At 40.3% G+C, this 14,474-nt stretch overlaps 1 protein-coding gene across 1 annotated transcript; it reads right to left on the bottom strand.

The window, feature by feature from the left end:
• Window positions 1–1,741: 1,741 nt before the first annotated feature.
• Window positions 1,742–13,902, bottom strand: TRIM58 (tripartite motif containing 58). The gene is made up of 5 exons (XM_041728143.1): window positions 13,419–13,902; window positions 9,673–9,903; window positions 6,572–6,594; window positions 6,374–6,474; window positions 1,742–2,277 (listed from the first exon to the last, which is right to left on the bottom strand). The coding sequence occupies exons 1-5, from the start codon at window positions 13,845–13,847 to the stop codon at window positions 1,742–1,744; spliced, it is 1,320 nt and encodes a 439-aa protein (XP_041584077.1). The 5' UTR covers window positions 13,848–13,902.
• Window positions 13,903–14,474: the final 572 nt, after the last annotated feature.

Below are 14,474 nucleotides of genomic sequence, written 5' to 3'. Positions count from 1 at the left end.
TCATGATAGTCCTCCAAATGTAAAAATCTGCAAAGAAAAATGTTTAAAAATCTAGAAAGAAAACCATATTGATGACCTTATTAGAAAGTAAGTAAAAAATTTTAATCAAAGACATCTTTCTGCAAGATAAAATAGGTTAAAATTCAAGGTAGAGTTAAAGTGGAGCATTAAAGTGTTGGCAGATTATTATCAAAGTAATGTTAACTAAATTTTCCTTTAATCAATAATTGTATGTCATTTTAACATTTAGCAGTTGAGCATTTTAGCTTTTGTTTGGCAATTATTTATTAGACACAGATATAAAGAAATGTAGAAGCAAATTTAGCCTTCAGTGATTTAAGAATTTTTTTAGGAAGGTATACATTAAAAATAAGTCAAATATTATTATCAGTCCATCATCATCATCATCATCATCACCTTTATATTGTACTTAAGTAGAAACATTTAATTAAAACCAATCATGATCTTAAATATTTTCCATAGCATTGTAAGGCTCATATCATTATTTCACTTATAGGAACCATATTAATTTGCTGAGATCTAAAGAGAACGGCATTATTTGAGGTCTTGCCACTAGTAAATGGCTAAATCAAAGAACTAATTGAATCAGGATTCTGAGAAATTTCCACTCTAGAAAAATATCTCCAAAGATAAAGGAAAAAGTTGCAGTCACAGAGGGGCCTGGAGTCATAATCAGTTATATTTGAATCAGAGGAATGGATTTCATAATCCTTAGAAATTAGTTGAGTATAAAGAGGATTTAGAAAATAAATGAACAGGGGATCCCTGGGTGGCTCAGCGGTTTGGTGCCTGCTTTCAGCCCAGTGGGTGATCCTGGAGTCCTGGGATGGAGTCCAGGCTCCCTGCCTGGAGCCTGCTTCTCCCTCTGCCTGTGTCTCTGCCTCTCTCCCTCTCTGTGTCTCTCATGAATAAATAAATAAAATAATTTTAAAAATAAATGAATATAGTCATAGGAAAATTGAATGTAAAAAGAAATGGTTCTGAATTTGTTAATCTAGAAAGAAATGGAATCTTATCCATAACAGGAATGAAGAAAAAAAGGAGCAAGAAAGAGAGAAAACTAGAGACAGAGGCAGGCAGAGAGACAGATTGAGAGAGAAGAAACAGAATTACAAATTGATGCTGGAATTGTATTGGACTGTTCTCCACCAATTCAAGAATTGCCATTTCTGAAAAAAAAGTCATTTCTTATTCCTAATAAGACTTGGAATGAAAGGAGATGAAAAGGGATAAGAAGTTACAATGAATGTATAGAAATCTTTAACACAATGTTAACACAATGTCTGTTGACTTGGAAAAGCCTTATCAAGAAAATGTGGGACTCCATCTGGAAGAAGACTTGAGGAGCCCACTCCATTTCACAAATTATGATCTATGGGGATGTCAGGCCAGCTCAGCCAGAATGCAGTGACTCTTGATCTCAGGGAGTGAGTTCAAGTCCCAGGCAGGATACAGACAGAGATCACTTTTTTTTTTTTTAAGTATGCTCTACAATTCTCCTCCAAATGTAAATATTCCATATTTTCTGTTTTGTCCTGATGGAAAAATGTCCATAGCAAGATGGATTAAAGTGCTAATGGGGGCAATTGTTGCTGCTTAGCATGTTCCTATTGTCCAGTCCACCCTGGGAATCTTTGCTAAGTGGAAAATTCTCAGGAACAGAATTTTAGAAATGATCATGTCTCATATTAGAAGCAGAGTCAAGATGACTGCTGGATGCTCAAATTTCTAACTCTGCTTCTGTCATAGGTGGCAAGGTAAGAGGAATCGTGTCACAGATGAAAAAATAAGGTCGGAGAATACCAGAGAACAGTTGGTTGAATGAGTAGATGTAAGACCCATTTGTTACATTGTAAAAGGAGATTTCACCTGCTTCATAGTCCAAAAAAATCCCAATGCAGTGAGGCCGTTCCAGGTGGAGGAGAGGCACCGAAGGGGAGGCAAGGACCATGTACTCATTCCCTTTGAGCAGCCACATGGCCCAGACACCGTTCTCAGGAGAGGGTGTGGTCTCTCCCTTCCTTGGCACTGTCTCTTGACAGACACCTAAACCCCATTCTGCTCTTTCTCCCACCATGACTTCCCAGTAATGCCTCCCTGATGAGAAGTTCTGCAAACCCAAGATACAGGGCCATGTGTCAAATCTTTCAGGGTTGTTGGGGAGATCCCTCCACCGCTCTCCATCCTGCACAGTACGAAGATCGGCCGTCAAGAGGAGGCTAGGATGTGCTGTGACAGGGTCCAGCTTTACATCAACTGTGGGAAGAATTTTGTGGGACATGTGAAAGGTCAGAAAAGACTGGTTAAAACATAATAAGCTGCAATATTATGGATAATAGTCATACTGTTCCTTATTCTTCTCTCTCCAATAACTCCTACGGGAAGCAAAACGAGTAGTTTACCTTGAGGATTGCTGAGTATATTCTTCATCACTTCCTTGTGTATCCCACTGCTACCTCTGCATAGCTCAGGACTCATGACTGCCCCAATAAAAACATAACCATTGATGATGTGACAAATCGCATGTATTAACTATTTAGAGTCCTTTCACTTACATTCAGAGCAGTGGGGTAATCTTAGGAAGATCTTCTGCATTTATTTTTTTTCTCAAAATCCATAGAAAAAATTGTTAATTTGAAATTCACCACTTTCAAGTTATGTCACTGCTGTAGGCAAAATTCTAAGATGAGCCCCATGGCCTCCAGACCCTGGTGCTACTCTCATATTTATGTTTATTATATGAACATGATGGGGTAGATCTAACCTAATGTAATCACATAAACCCTTAAAATCAGAAACATTTAAAAAAAAATCAGAAACATTTCTCTGGCTATTGGGTTGATGGCAGAACAGGAAGTCAGAGATATTTGAATTTCATATGTCATTGCTGGCATTGAAGATGGAATGAGCCACAAGAGGAGCAAGGCCAGTGACCTCCAACTGACAGCCAGCAAGGAAATGGAGATCTTAGTCCTACAACTGCCAGAACTACCTTATGCCAATAAACTAAATAAGATTGAAAGTGGAGTCTTCCCCAGACTCATCAGAAGAGTCAAGCCTGGCCAACACCCTAATACTGATCTTGTTAAAACCCAAGCAGAGAAATGAGCTGACCCCATAGGAATGTCTGGTCCACAAAACTATGACCTAATAAATGTATGTGGTTTTAAGAAGCAAAGGTGTTGGTAATTTATTACACAAAAGAAAACCTATACTGATATTGTGAAATCCCAGGGAGATTGATGTGAAGTTTTACTTATACACACAATTAATAAATACAACTATATGTAAAATTTCCTCAGAGAACAAGGCAGGGTGTAGAATATTCAAGGTTTTTTCTTTATAAATGTTCAAAAATAATAAATTTCTTTAATATAGTTTTATTTTTAATATCATAACAAATACTACTAAAATGGTACCATTTGTCTCTAAACCACTTCTGGTGATCTTGTGTTGAAACTGTAACCTGAGTGGGTCATGTAAGGAATATATCATCACTGCTAATGCATTCAACCACCCTCAAGGTGACTTATCATCCCCACATTACACATGAGGAGACTCAAAGTTGGAGTTTATGTGACTTTCCCAAACTATAGAGGTCATAAATAACAGATTGAAATGTTGGCTTCCATGGAACTGTGTTAGGCCTACTTAATGTATGCACTCTCTTTACACATCATTTCCATGCCAGCACACACCCTTGCTCGATTTATGAGAAAATAAATCTGTGAAATAGTTGTTAATATGGTCTATCTCCAATTCCTCCCCAACCCCTCTCTCTTCTACTCAATTGCTTATCATGATGTAATGAAACTGCCCATGTCTGTCTTTCCAGTGACCTCCCCCTGGTGAGTAGTCATTAGAGTTCACCTTAAATTACTTTTCTATAGCAGTTCAATGCTGTTGAGAATCCCTTTGTCCTGGAAAACTTCCTTTCTCTTTCCCAAAGACACTGATGCTTTCCTTCCCTGTCTACTCATCACTCATTCTTGGTCTCCTGTGCTGCTTTCCACTCTTCTCCATCCAGTGGTTTCAGGACTGGAACCTTTTCTTTCCTTCTTAGCTCACTCTCAGTGTATTCCTGGGCTGGCTGGATCATTGCTTTAATTAAATTCCGTTCATATGCTTACTGATTCCAAATGCACATCTCTACCTTAGAGAGGTAGACTTTTCTCTTTCTCTGACAACTCATATATAATCCAACAGCAGATTTTGACAGCTTTACTTTCTAAATATGCCAAGATTCTGTCAACATTCCCCATCTCAGCACTTCTGATAATACTACCATGCTGATCCAATCCACAATCATCTCGGATTGAATGACTGCAAAGGCTCCTAATTGCTTTTCCCACTTAAAGCCTTGCCCCTTTGAATTTATTCTCAACAAAACGTACAGAGTGAGACTCTTAAAACATTAGTCTGATCATGTTATTCCTCCATTCACAACTTTTCATGAATTTCTTGCTTCATGCAAAGGTAAAGCATCCTGGTCACAGTGACCTGCCCGTAACACCTTAAGCTAGTTGGTCTTTTCTTGGCCTCACTGACTCTTCCCTTGCTTACTTCTCCCCAGTCACACAGACGTCTTCATAGCTCCTGGAACACATCTTCTAATTTCTATCTCAGGCCTGGGTACTCATTGTTTCTGATGCCTGGAATGTTTTTCTCCACATCAGATATTTGATGATTTAACCCCTAGGGACCTTCCTTGATTGTCAAATTCAAATGAGATGCCCTAACCTGAGAATGTCTTGCTATCCTTACCTTATTTGTTTCCCCAATATTTTGTATCATCTAGCATTCTATGTATTTTTCATAATTTAAGTAAATATGTACAGCATGAAGCTATGGATTTGTAGGATTTGGAGTTCTTGTTCAATAATATATTTTAATACTTAGAAAGGTGTCTGACACAAAATACAGGATATTTCTTGAATTGATTCATTAATTATTTAATTCATTAAAAATGGAAATATGAGGACACTCATTATAGGAGTGTAATAAATTACAGAGGTCATATAGTTGTTACTACATGTTTAATCTGCTCATTATGAACAGGGCTGTTAAAATGGGTTTTCTCATGAAGGATGGCTGAAGCTTCCTTCCAAGTAATGAAACTAGTATTTAGCCACAGTTTGTCTGCTTTGCTGGGTATAACTTGGATTAAACAGAGAAATACTAATGTTGAATCTATATTGCTTTAAAGAACAACATAATCAGACCTAACAAACTCATTTATGTACCACATTTATTCCTACATGAAAATAAATAACTGAATATATTTGGCTTTATTCACTACCTAATTTAAGCAACTCATCAAATTATAGATAATAAAATAAACTTGATACACAGCAATGCTTTTATATTGATAGTTTTTCTCTGTTTTCAAAAAAATTTCATTTAGCCCTCCAAACAATATATGTTTTCAGCATTTTGTTTTATTTTAAATATTTATTTATTCATTCATGAGAGACACACAGAAAGAGGCAGAGACACAGGCAGAGGGAGAAGCAAGCTCCCTGCGGGGAGCCTGGCGTGGGACTCGATCCTGGATCCCAGGATCATGCCCTAAGCCAAAGGCAGATGCTCAGCCACTGAGTCACCCAGGCATCCCTGTTTTCAGTATTTTATAAACAGGGAAGTTAATATCCATTGGAACAAATGTTATTCATATCACCGCAAATAAACTCTGAATCATACTTTCAAGCTTAATTTTTCTAACTAAATGTAGCTTAAATGGGTGTTAGTGACTCTAATTCTCTTTATAACTCTACACAAATATCCCAGTTCTGTTTCTTCTGAACACAGCACTCTCTCCCATCCACCGTTATAACTTGGTGTGACCATGTGACTCACTTTAATTAATGACGTCTTCAGGGAAGCCAGTGTGCCACATTAGCGTGGATGCCTGTAGGACCAGAGTCTAATCCACCAGAATTTAGCAGTTTCCCAGAGCGACCAGCAACAGAAAGGAGGTGGGGCTCTACCTGGACGGGTCCCAGGAGAAGATAAGTGAAGCACGTGTCTCCAGAATCCACTAGTAAACCAATGATATGATCTAGAAATAAGCCTTTGATGGGGTGCCTGGTGACTCAGTGATTAAGTGAACAGCCTTTGGTTTCAGCTCAGGTCTGATGTTCGGTCATCAGATCAAGCCTCACGTCTGACTCCACATCCGGTGAAGAATTTTCTTGGGTTACTCTCTCCCACTATCACAAATCAATAAATAACTCTTTAAAAATTCAAAATAAACTTTGAATTCTATCTGTTACTGCTGCCTGACTTGTCCAGAAACAAGATGCAATAACAGCCAAACCATGTTATAGTTCTCCTTGCTCAAAGAGCAGCCTACCTTGGAACTTTCTCAACATTTCCCTCATCCCAGGGATGCGACACATGGTCTTCAGTTCCATGGGAATGGTCTCTGCTTCCAGCTGCATGACATCCTGACTTCTGAGAAGGGCACAGAACAGAGAATTCTCAGTACAGTGTATCCACTAACTTCCTTGTCCTCCCCCAACCCATTCCCTGAGTCAGAAAGGAAACATACCGGCTCAAGGCTCCTCTCACACCCTGAAAGTAAAAGAGAAATATGAGCAGGTGTGAGTCAGACCTCCAAACCACTTTTGACGGATTGGAAACAAACCATGAACATCTCTTTAGGAATGAATGGAAATAATTAAGTATGAAGATAAAACTATAGGAAACATGAATCTCTCTTGACAAAATCCAAAAATTGGCTGTTGAATTTTCTCTTTAATTTAATTTAATTAATTTATTTTTTAATAAATTTATTTTTATTGGTATTCAATTTGCCAACATATAGAATAACACCCAGTGCTCATCCCATCAAGTGCCCATCTCAGTGCCCGTCACCCAGTCACCCCCACCCCCCACCCTCCTCCCCTTCCACCACCCTTAGTTCGTTTCCCAGAGTTAGGAGTCTTTCATGTTCTGTCTCCCTTTCTGATATTTCCTACTCATTTTTTCTCCTTTCCCCTTTATTCCCTTTCACTATTTTTATATTCCCCAAATAAATGAGACCATATAATGTTTGTTCTCCCACTGACTTATTTCACTCAGCATAACACCCTCCAGTTCCATCCACGTCGAAGCAAATGGTGGGTATTTGTCATTTCTAATGGCTGAGTAATATTCCATTGTATACATAGACCACATCATCTTTATCCATTCATTTTTCAATGGACACCGAGGCTCCTTCCACAGTTTGGCTATTGTGGACATTGCTGCTATAAACTTTGGGGTGCAGGTGTCCCGGCGTTTCATTGCATCTGTATCTTTGGGGTAAATCCCCAGCAGTGCAATTGCTGGGTCGTAGGGCAGATCTATTTTTAACTCTTTGAGGAACCTCCACACAGTTTTCCAGAGTGGCTGCACCAGTTCACATTCCTACCAACAGTGCAGGAGGGTCCTTTCCCCTTTCTCCACATCCTCTCCAACATTTGTGGTTTCCTGCCTTGTTATTTTTTCCCCATTCTCACTGGTGTGAGGTGGTATCTCATTGTGGTTTTGATTTGTATTTCCCTGATGGCAAGTGATGCGGAGCATTTCCTCATGCGCATGTTGGCCATGTCTATGTCTTCCTCTGTGAGATTTCTGTTCATGTCTTTTGCCCATTTCATGATTGAATTGTTTGTTTCTTTGGTGTTGAGTTTAATAAGTTCTTGATAGATCTTGGAAACTAGCCCTTTATCTGATACGTCATTTGTAAATATCTTCTCCCATTCTGTAGGTTGTCTTTGAGTTGTGTTGACTGTATCCTTTGCTGTGCAAAAGCTTCTTATCTTGATGAAGTCCCAATAGTCCATTTTTTCTTTTGTTTCTCTTGCCTTCGTGGATGTCTCTTTAATTTTAAAATCAGTTTTCCTCTACTACAACATCAGACTGCACAAAGTTTAGGTTAATTCCAATGATATCAACCAATTTATTTCTGAATTGATACTTTTGACATTTGGATATATTAATAAAGAGTTACATTTTGTCACACACATAGATGGAATTAAGGTAAAAATAGACCTTATATATTTCCAGAATTTATTTGAGGGACAGAGAAAGGTATTGACAAAAAAAAAATTACTACTGATGTCCAAATTTCTCATTCTTTGGACCACCACAACATAGCTATGAACCCATATGGAATAGGTTACATAACTAGATAAAAAAGTAAGTCATTAATTAATGGCAACATTTTATCTCAAAGAGATTATTTAAATAAATTACCTATTTTACATTTTCATTTTGCCTCTGAAAATAGCCACATGTCAGATAAATTTTGAGAAGGCATAAAAGCAGGAGAATAATTGACTTTAGTTTTTATAGGACTGGTAGGCCTTTTTTTGGTCTTTGTTGGTAAAATGCTGCTTGCTAGTACTGAGGAGGAAAGGGAAAGGTGGATATAAGAATGAACATAAATAATTTTAGGATATATTCTCCCTAAGATTTGTAGTATAAGTCATTTTAACACTGATTCTAATGAGCACTAATAAGTGATTGTTTTCAGTGCTGTGTTTTGAAATATGGTAAAATGAGATGATGGATGTTGTATTTGAAAATACTAAATTTCAGTGTATATTTATTTTCTGAAGTTCAGAAAATCAATTACTTTCTGCTGCTTAGTTTGCTCACATAGAAATGAGCCTAATAATAATAATAATAATAACATAAGTGTTGCTTATATACAGAATTATATTGAAAACAAAATGGATTAAGTGAAATAAAATAAATATGCTTTGTAAGTTTGTTCATTTCATGAACTCCCCAACTGTGTAACCAGTGCCGTGTACTCACTGTACTTGTAAACATTACGTAGATAGTCAATATGAAGATTTCTTGGCACTTTCAGTGTCTGGATCTAAGTCAAGGTGGGATATGAGCATCAGCTACTAGATGAGGATGTGGATTATTAGTTGAGAATCTCCTGAATGGGTCATTGGGGATGAGACAGAATGAAGTGTGCCCAGAAGTCTTCTATTGCAGTGCATTCTATCATGCTAATACACACGCATTAACAATAGCTTTCTCAGTTCCCTTGGGATTTTGATGACCTCGTGGAGGATTAAAAACAAATAAGTATTCCCAGTTTCCTGTCTGAAGTATAATACCTAACTGATTGTGAGGAAATGGCAAGAAGTCCATTTAATCCCTCCCCACCATGCCTGGAATGCACATGCAATATGGACAGGGAAATCCATGTTTACCCCAAAATTTAACAGGAACACTTGAAGATGGACAGCTTAAAACATTATTCATATGTTTAACTACTGACATGGAAATGGATTACAGAAGACTTCTGGAATTGTCATTATCATCATTGACAGACTGTGAGGATTTTAGGCGACACAGTGTGGACTGTCCATTTTTTGTTTAACCTTATCATAAGATCAAATTAATTTTACTTTCCAAAAATACTTAATTTTGGTCTCTACTATGAACTGTTTTATACATTTATCTAGGGTCCCTTCTCATTCTGATGCTAGAACTTAGATTCAAGGTATGTTCCAAACAGATTCTATGGTGTCCTTTTGCTACAATGCATAGAGGCCCAAGTGGTTTGCTGTGTGTGGGTGAAAGCTCTGTATCCCCTTGTGGTCTCACATCTGCCCCTGGCTTTGCCTCAGCGCCCAGGCTCACCTCCAGCAGAGCCAGAGCTGAGCGCTGGCACCTCTCCTCCAGCTCCTGGGCCAGCTCCTTCAGAGCCCGGCCCTGCTGCACCAGCCTGTTCTTGTTCTCCCGCAGTCTCTGCAGGGTGGCTCGCTCCTCCTCCTCCAGCCTCCTCAGCTGCAGCTGCTCCTCTAGGGCCAGGAATCCACGATACTTCTCAAACTCCAACCTGAAGCGCTGCCTTTGGATTTCCACTTTCTCCTGGAGTGACACAGGGGATCAAATCATCAACAAAGGGGCATCTTCAGATACAGGGTAGGGAGCTGACAGCAGTGTCTAGAGACACCTCCAAAGAGACCATAATTCTGCCCAATGATTGATTGGCTGCATTTTAACAACAAGCAGAAACCCAGAGCCATGCGATTGGACAAGTGTTCTGCTACAGTTTTCAAATTTAGAGTCTGAGAAAGACAGTCGGATTTGAGTTCTCAATGTGCAATGGGCTTAGGGACCAGGCAATTTTACCTGCAAGTTTTGGTACCATATTTAAATTATGGGGGAAGAGGAGTGTGGGGATTAACAAGTCAATCGGAGAAGGACATTTTATGTTCTCATTCATTTGGGGAATATAAATAATAGCGAAAGGGAATAGAAGGGAAGGGAGAAGAAATGGGTGGGAAATATCAGAAAGGGAGACAGAACATGAAGACTCCTAACTCTGGGAAACGAACTAGGGGTGGTGGAAGGGGAGGTGGGTGGGGGGCGGGGGTGAATGGGTGATGGGCACTGAGGGGGGCACTTGATGAGATGAGCACTGGGTGTTATGCTATATGTTGGCAAATAAAAAAATAAAGAAAAAAATAAATACCTATTAAACTGCTGAGCAGAGTGACTCACATGGAATGATTACAGAATGAAGTTAAAATATATTAAAGTAGTCACTAGAATGACAACACTGTAGAAACAAATGAATCTCTATGAAGAGAGATTAGAGAGACCTGGATTTAGACATTATAATGTGAACATTGTTTAGTAATTGGAAATTGTGAAAACTTAAAGTTAATGTTCTCTGCTCAGTCAAAAAAGAAGTAAATGATCCACAGGCCATTTATTGCAGTTAACTTCAGAAAATTAATCCTTATTTCTACCCAAATCTTACATGTACATGTTTTAAATAGACCTAAGAAATATACTTTGGCACAGCATCATTATACATACATTTTATTCTCTTAAGACTGAGATGTGGAAGACTAACTTTAAAAATAGAAGAAGAAGAAAAATGACATGCAACAGAGGATATTCCAGACAGTGGGCAGAGGGGAGTATTTTTAATAAAATGCAGCTGGAAGCTTAAAAAAAGGGTATAGAAAGCAAATTCAACTCCCATAGTATCTCATTTTGGATTCCCTTTGCTAAACATTGTAAGGTCTTGGTTTGATTAAAGGGCATCAGCTATCATCTTTTTCTAAAACAACAAAACAAAAACAAAAACAAAATTAGTAATGGTTCTAAAATCCCTTACGACTCCTGCAATTTTCCATCTCAACCTCTTTCTGCCACTTTCTTATCCACTGGGTTCATATAATCCTGACTTTAAAAAAATGTTTTTAATAATAAATTTATTTTTTATTGGTGTTCAATTTGCCAACATACAGAATAACACCCAGTGCCCATCAAGTGCCCCCCTCAGTGCCCATCACCCATTCACCCCCACCCCCCGCCCTCCTCCCCTTCCACCACCCCTAGTTCATTTCCCAGAGTTAGGAGTCTTTATGTTCTGTCTCCCTTTCTGATATTTCCTACCCATTTCTTCTCCCTTCCCTTATATTCCCTTTCACTACTTTTTATAATCCCCAAATGAATGAGAACATATAATGTTTGTCCTTCTCCGATTGACTTATTTCACTCAGCATAATTCCCTCCAGTTCCATCCACGTTGAAGCAAATGGTGGGTATTTGTCATTTCTTCTTTTTAAAATTTTTTTTTAATTTTTATTTATTTGTGATAGTCACACACACAGAGAGAGAGAGATAGAGAGGCAGAGACATAGGCAGAGGGAGAAGCAGGCTCCATGCACCGGGAGCCTGACGTGGGATTCGATCCCGGGTCTCCAGGATCCGCCCTGGGCCAAAGGCAGGCACTAAACTGCTGCGCCACCCAGGTTTGCAAGAAATAGAACTTTGATATTTATAGAAAAGATCCCTTACACAGAAAGAAAGACTGATCAAAAACAAGTAGGTGAGGGATGCCTGGGTGGCTCAGTGATTGAGCGCCTCCCTTAGGCCCTAGAGGTGATCCTGGAGTCCCGGGATGGAATTCCACGTCGGACTCCCTGCATGGAGCCTGCTTCTCTCTCTGCTGTGTCTCTGCTTCTCTCTCTGTGTGTCTCTCATGAATAAATAAATAAAATCTTTAAAAAAAAGAGGTGAAAAAGATGTGGCATGTTTGGGGCCAGCAGTGATTAGGCTAGTTTTGCCGGATCTCATAGTTGTTGACATAAGAACTGTGGAAACAGAACTTAGGACCCCAGGGAAGTTTCACTTCTAGGCTAAAGGGTTTAACAAGTATTTATTTGGTATTTAAATCAGGACTATTAAAGTATAAGGAACTTCTTTAGACATATTACATATAGCCAAGTTACACTGAGTTAACTTCTGGATAAAAAGAAAGGAGGAACAGCATACTTTAAAAGTGTAGCTAGAAAGGAGCTGGTACCTGAATTTTATAGATGACAACCAAAATAAAAAAGAAAAGCTAAGAGATATTTCCAGACATGTCAGGAAGAAAGTTGAGGTGGAAAATATCCCAAAAACCTTTCTTTAAAACAATCAAAGGTAAAAACATCGTCACTATCATCGTCATCATCATCATCATCATCATTTTAGAAAGTCAATATTCGAAGTTTATTTAATTGTGACAGTACTTCTGTTAAACATGTTCATAGACTGAAGACAAGTCCCACTCCCCTTGTGGTAGTAGCTGTTCCTAATGCTGGAAATTTAAATGTAATCAGAATGTGTCAAAGAACTTCTGGAGAGCACCAACCAGTAGGGAAAATTCTATTAGAGTTTCACAGATGCCACTTTTGGGGGCTAAGTACCCCAATATGAGCCACCTTCCCCTTGAGGGTGCCCACATTATGTGAGCCCAAATCTGTGTGGAATAGACCCGCCTGTGTGTGAAGCCACAGATTTTTACCTCAGGGTACACACGCATCTGCAGGCTTTAAAGATGATGAGAGCCATGTGCCCAGCTGACTCTACTGTCCGAAACCCAGGGTTGTTTTGGTGACAATATAAAGTAACATAGAGATGAGCACTTATTAAAAAGCAAGGTATCGTACAACTAGGAAGCATTTACAATCAAGATAGATACTTATCATGAAGAGCCCGTTGGATATCACAGCCTTCCACACCAGACCTCTAGCCCTCCCAGAACCAGCATCAGGAAGAATAAAAGCGGGATGAAAGTAAAGGGCTAGGGAAGGCTTCTCAGAGGAGAAGAAAGACTAAAATAATGGAGCACTTGAGCTTTTGAACAGAGGTCTCAGAAAGGATTTCCATACCACAAGGCAAGAAGACCAGAGCTGAGTGTGAGCTGCGAGGCAAGAGGGGGTGAGAAGGGCGCGGAGTCCTTCAGATCAGGACTATGTCCTTTGGATTTGTCCCTGGGCAAGCCACCAACACCGCGGGCTCAGGCCGCTCCTGTCTGGGCCGGGACTCCAGGCTCGCCATCGAGCCTCTCCACTGTGCCTCGGTGTGCATGCACATCCGGCTCTCACCTGGTAACGCCTGGCTGCGTCCTGGAGCGGCGCTGTACGGTGGCTCCTGTGCTCCGGAGTGGTGTCGCAGACCCAGCAAAGCACCTCCTGGTCCTCCTCGCAGAACAGGCTCAGGTCCTCACCATGCCGTGCACACTGGCGCACCCCCAGGGGCCCAGCGCCCAGCCCCAGCTGCCGCACGCTGTCCACCAGGCTGGCCAGCTGCCGATTAGGCCGAAAGCTCTCCAGCGCAAAGGGGCCGCGGCACTGCGGGCAAGCATAGAGGCCCCCCTGCGCGCTGTCCGACTTCTCGCAGAACTCGGAGATGCACCTAAGGCAGAAGCTGTGGCCGCAGGCCACGCTGACCGGGTCCTGCAGGAAATCCAGACACACGGGGCACCTGGCCTCCTCACGCAGCCGCTCCCCAGGCGCCGCCGAGGCCATGGCCGTAGGGCCGGAGGTCGCCTGGCCCGGGGTGATAGTTGCACTGTCCTCCCCAGCTGCCCGCACTATCTGCCCTTGAGGTCTGGCACAGGGCGGAACCCCACAGCCTCAGGAGAGGCAGATGCAGCCTGGGTTTTATCCGCTGGCTCTGCTTCAAGAGTCCAAATGAGCCACTCCTGGTGAAAAGTTGCAACTCAGTGACAAGGATAAAATTGACGTTTTAGTAATCATGGCCTCCTAGGAAACTGCATATTTGTAACAGAATCCCTCACACTGTATCTTCATGGAGCCCCTACTCTCATGTTTCACTCTCAGTGCATTTGGAGAATTGCTGAGCTCTGGCCTTTCATCATTTTTCTCAACTACCCCATGGCTTTCTTATCCTTACATAGTATAACAATTTCTTAAAATCTTTTCCAAACTTTACTTTTTCTACACACTCCATCCCATTAATTATAAAAGGAATGAGTAGATGAGCTGATCTGCTGATATAGAGGTAGATACATATAGAATAATGACAGGTGTATAGCTCAGCAAATATTTGGAACGTACATATCTGGCATAGTTCAATGAGGGTCCTGTAAGGATTGTGTGCCTGTTATTATTGTTGCAAAGCATATCTTGGAG

The sequence above is a fragment of the Vulpes lagopus genome, chromosome 13 (assembly GCF_018345385.1).
Source record: "Vulpes lagopus strain Blue_001 chromosome 13, ASM1834538v1, whole genome shotgun sequence".
Taxonomy (NCBI): Eukaryota; Metazoa; Chordata; class Mammalia; order Carnivora; family Canidae; genus Vulpes; species Vulpes lagopus.
This window is presented reverse-complemented; position numbering and strand designations above follow the sequence as displayed.

Bases quoted from the DNA above. Each gene is read 5' to 3' on its own strand.
- TRIM58 (XM_041728143.1), bottom strand. From the start codon at position 13,847: ATGGCCTCGGCGGCGCCTGGGGAGCGGCTGCGTGAGGAGGCCAGGTGC. The intron at 6,595-9,672 runs GTGAGCCTGGGC...TTTTACTTTCAG, and splicing joins CAGCTCTGGCTCTGCTGGAG to GGTGTGAGAGGAGCCTTGAG. The intron at 6,475-6,571 runs GTATGTTTCCTT...TGCCCTTCTCAG, and splicing joins GTGAGAGGAGCCTTGAGCCG to AAGTCAGGATGTCATGCAGC.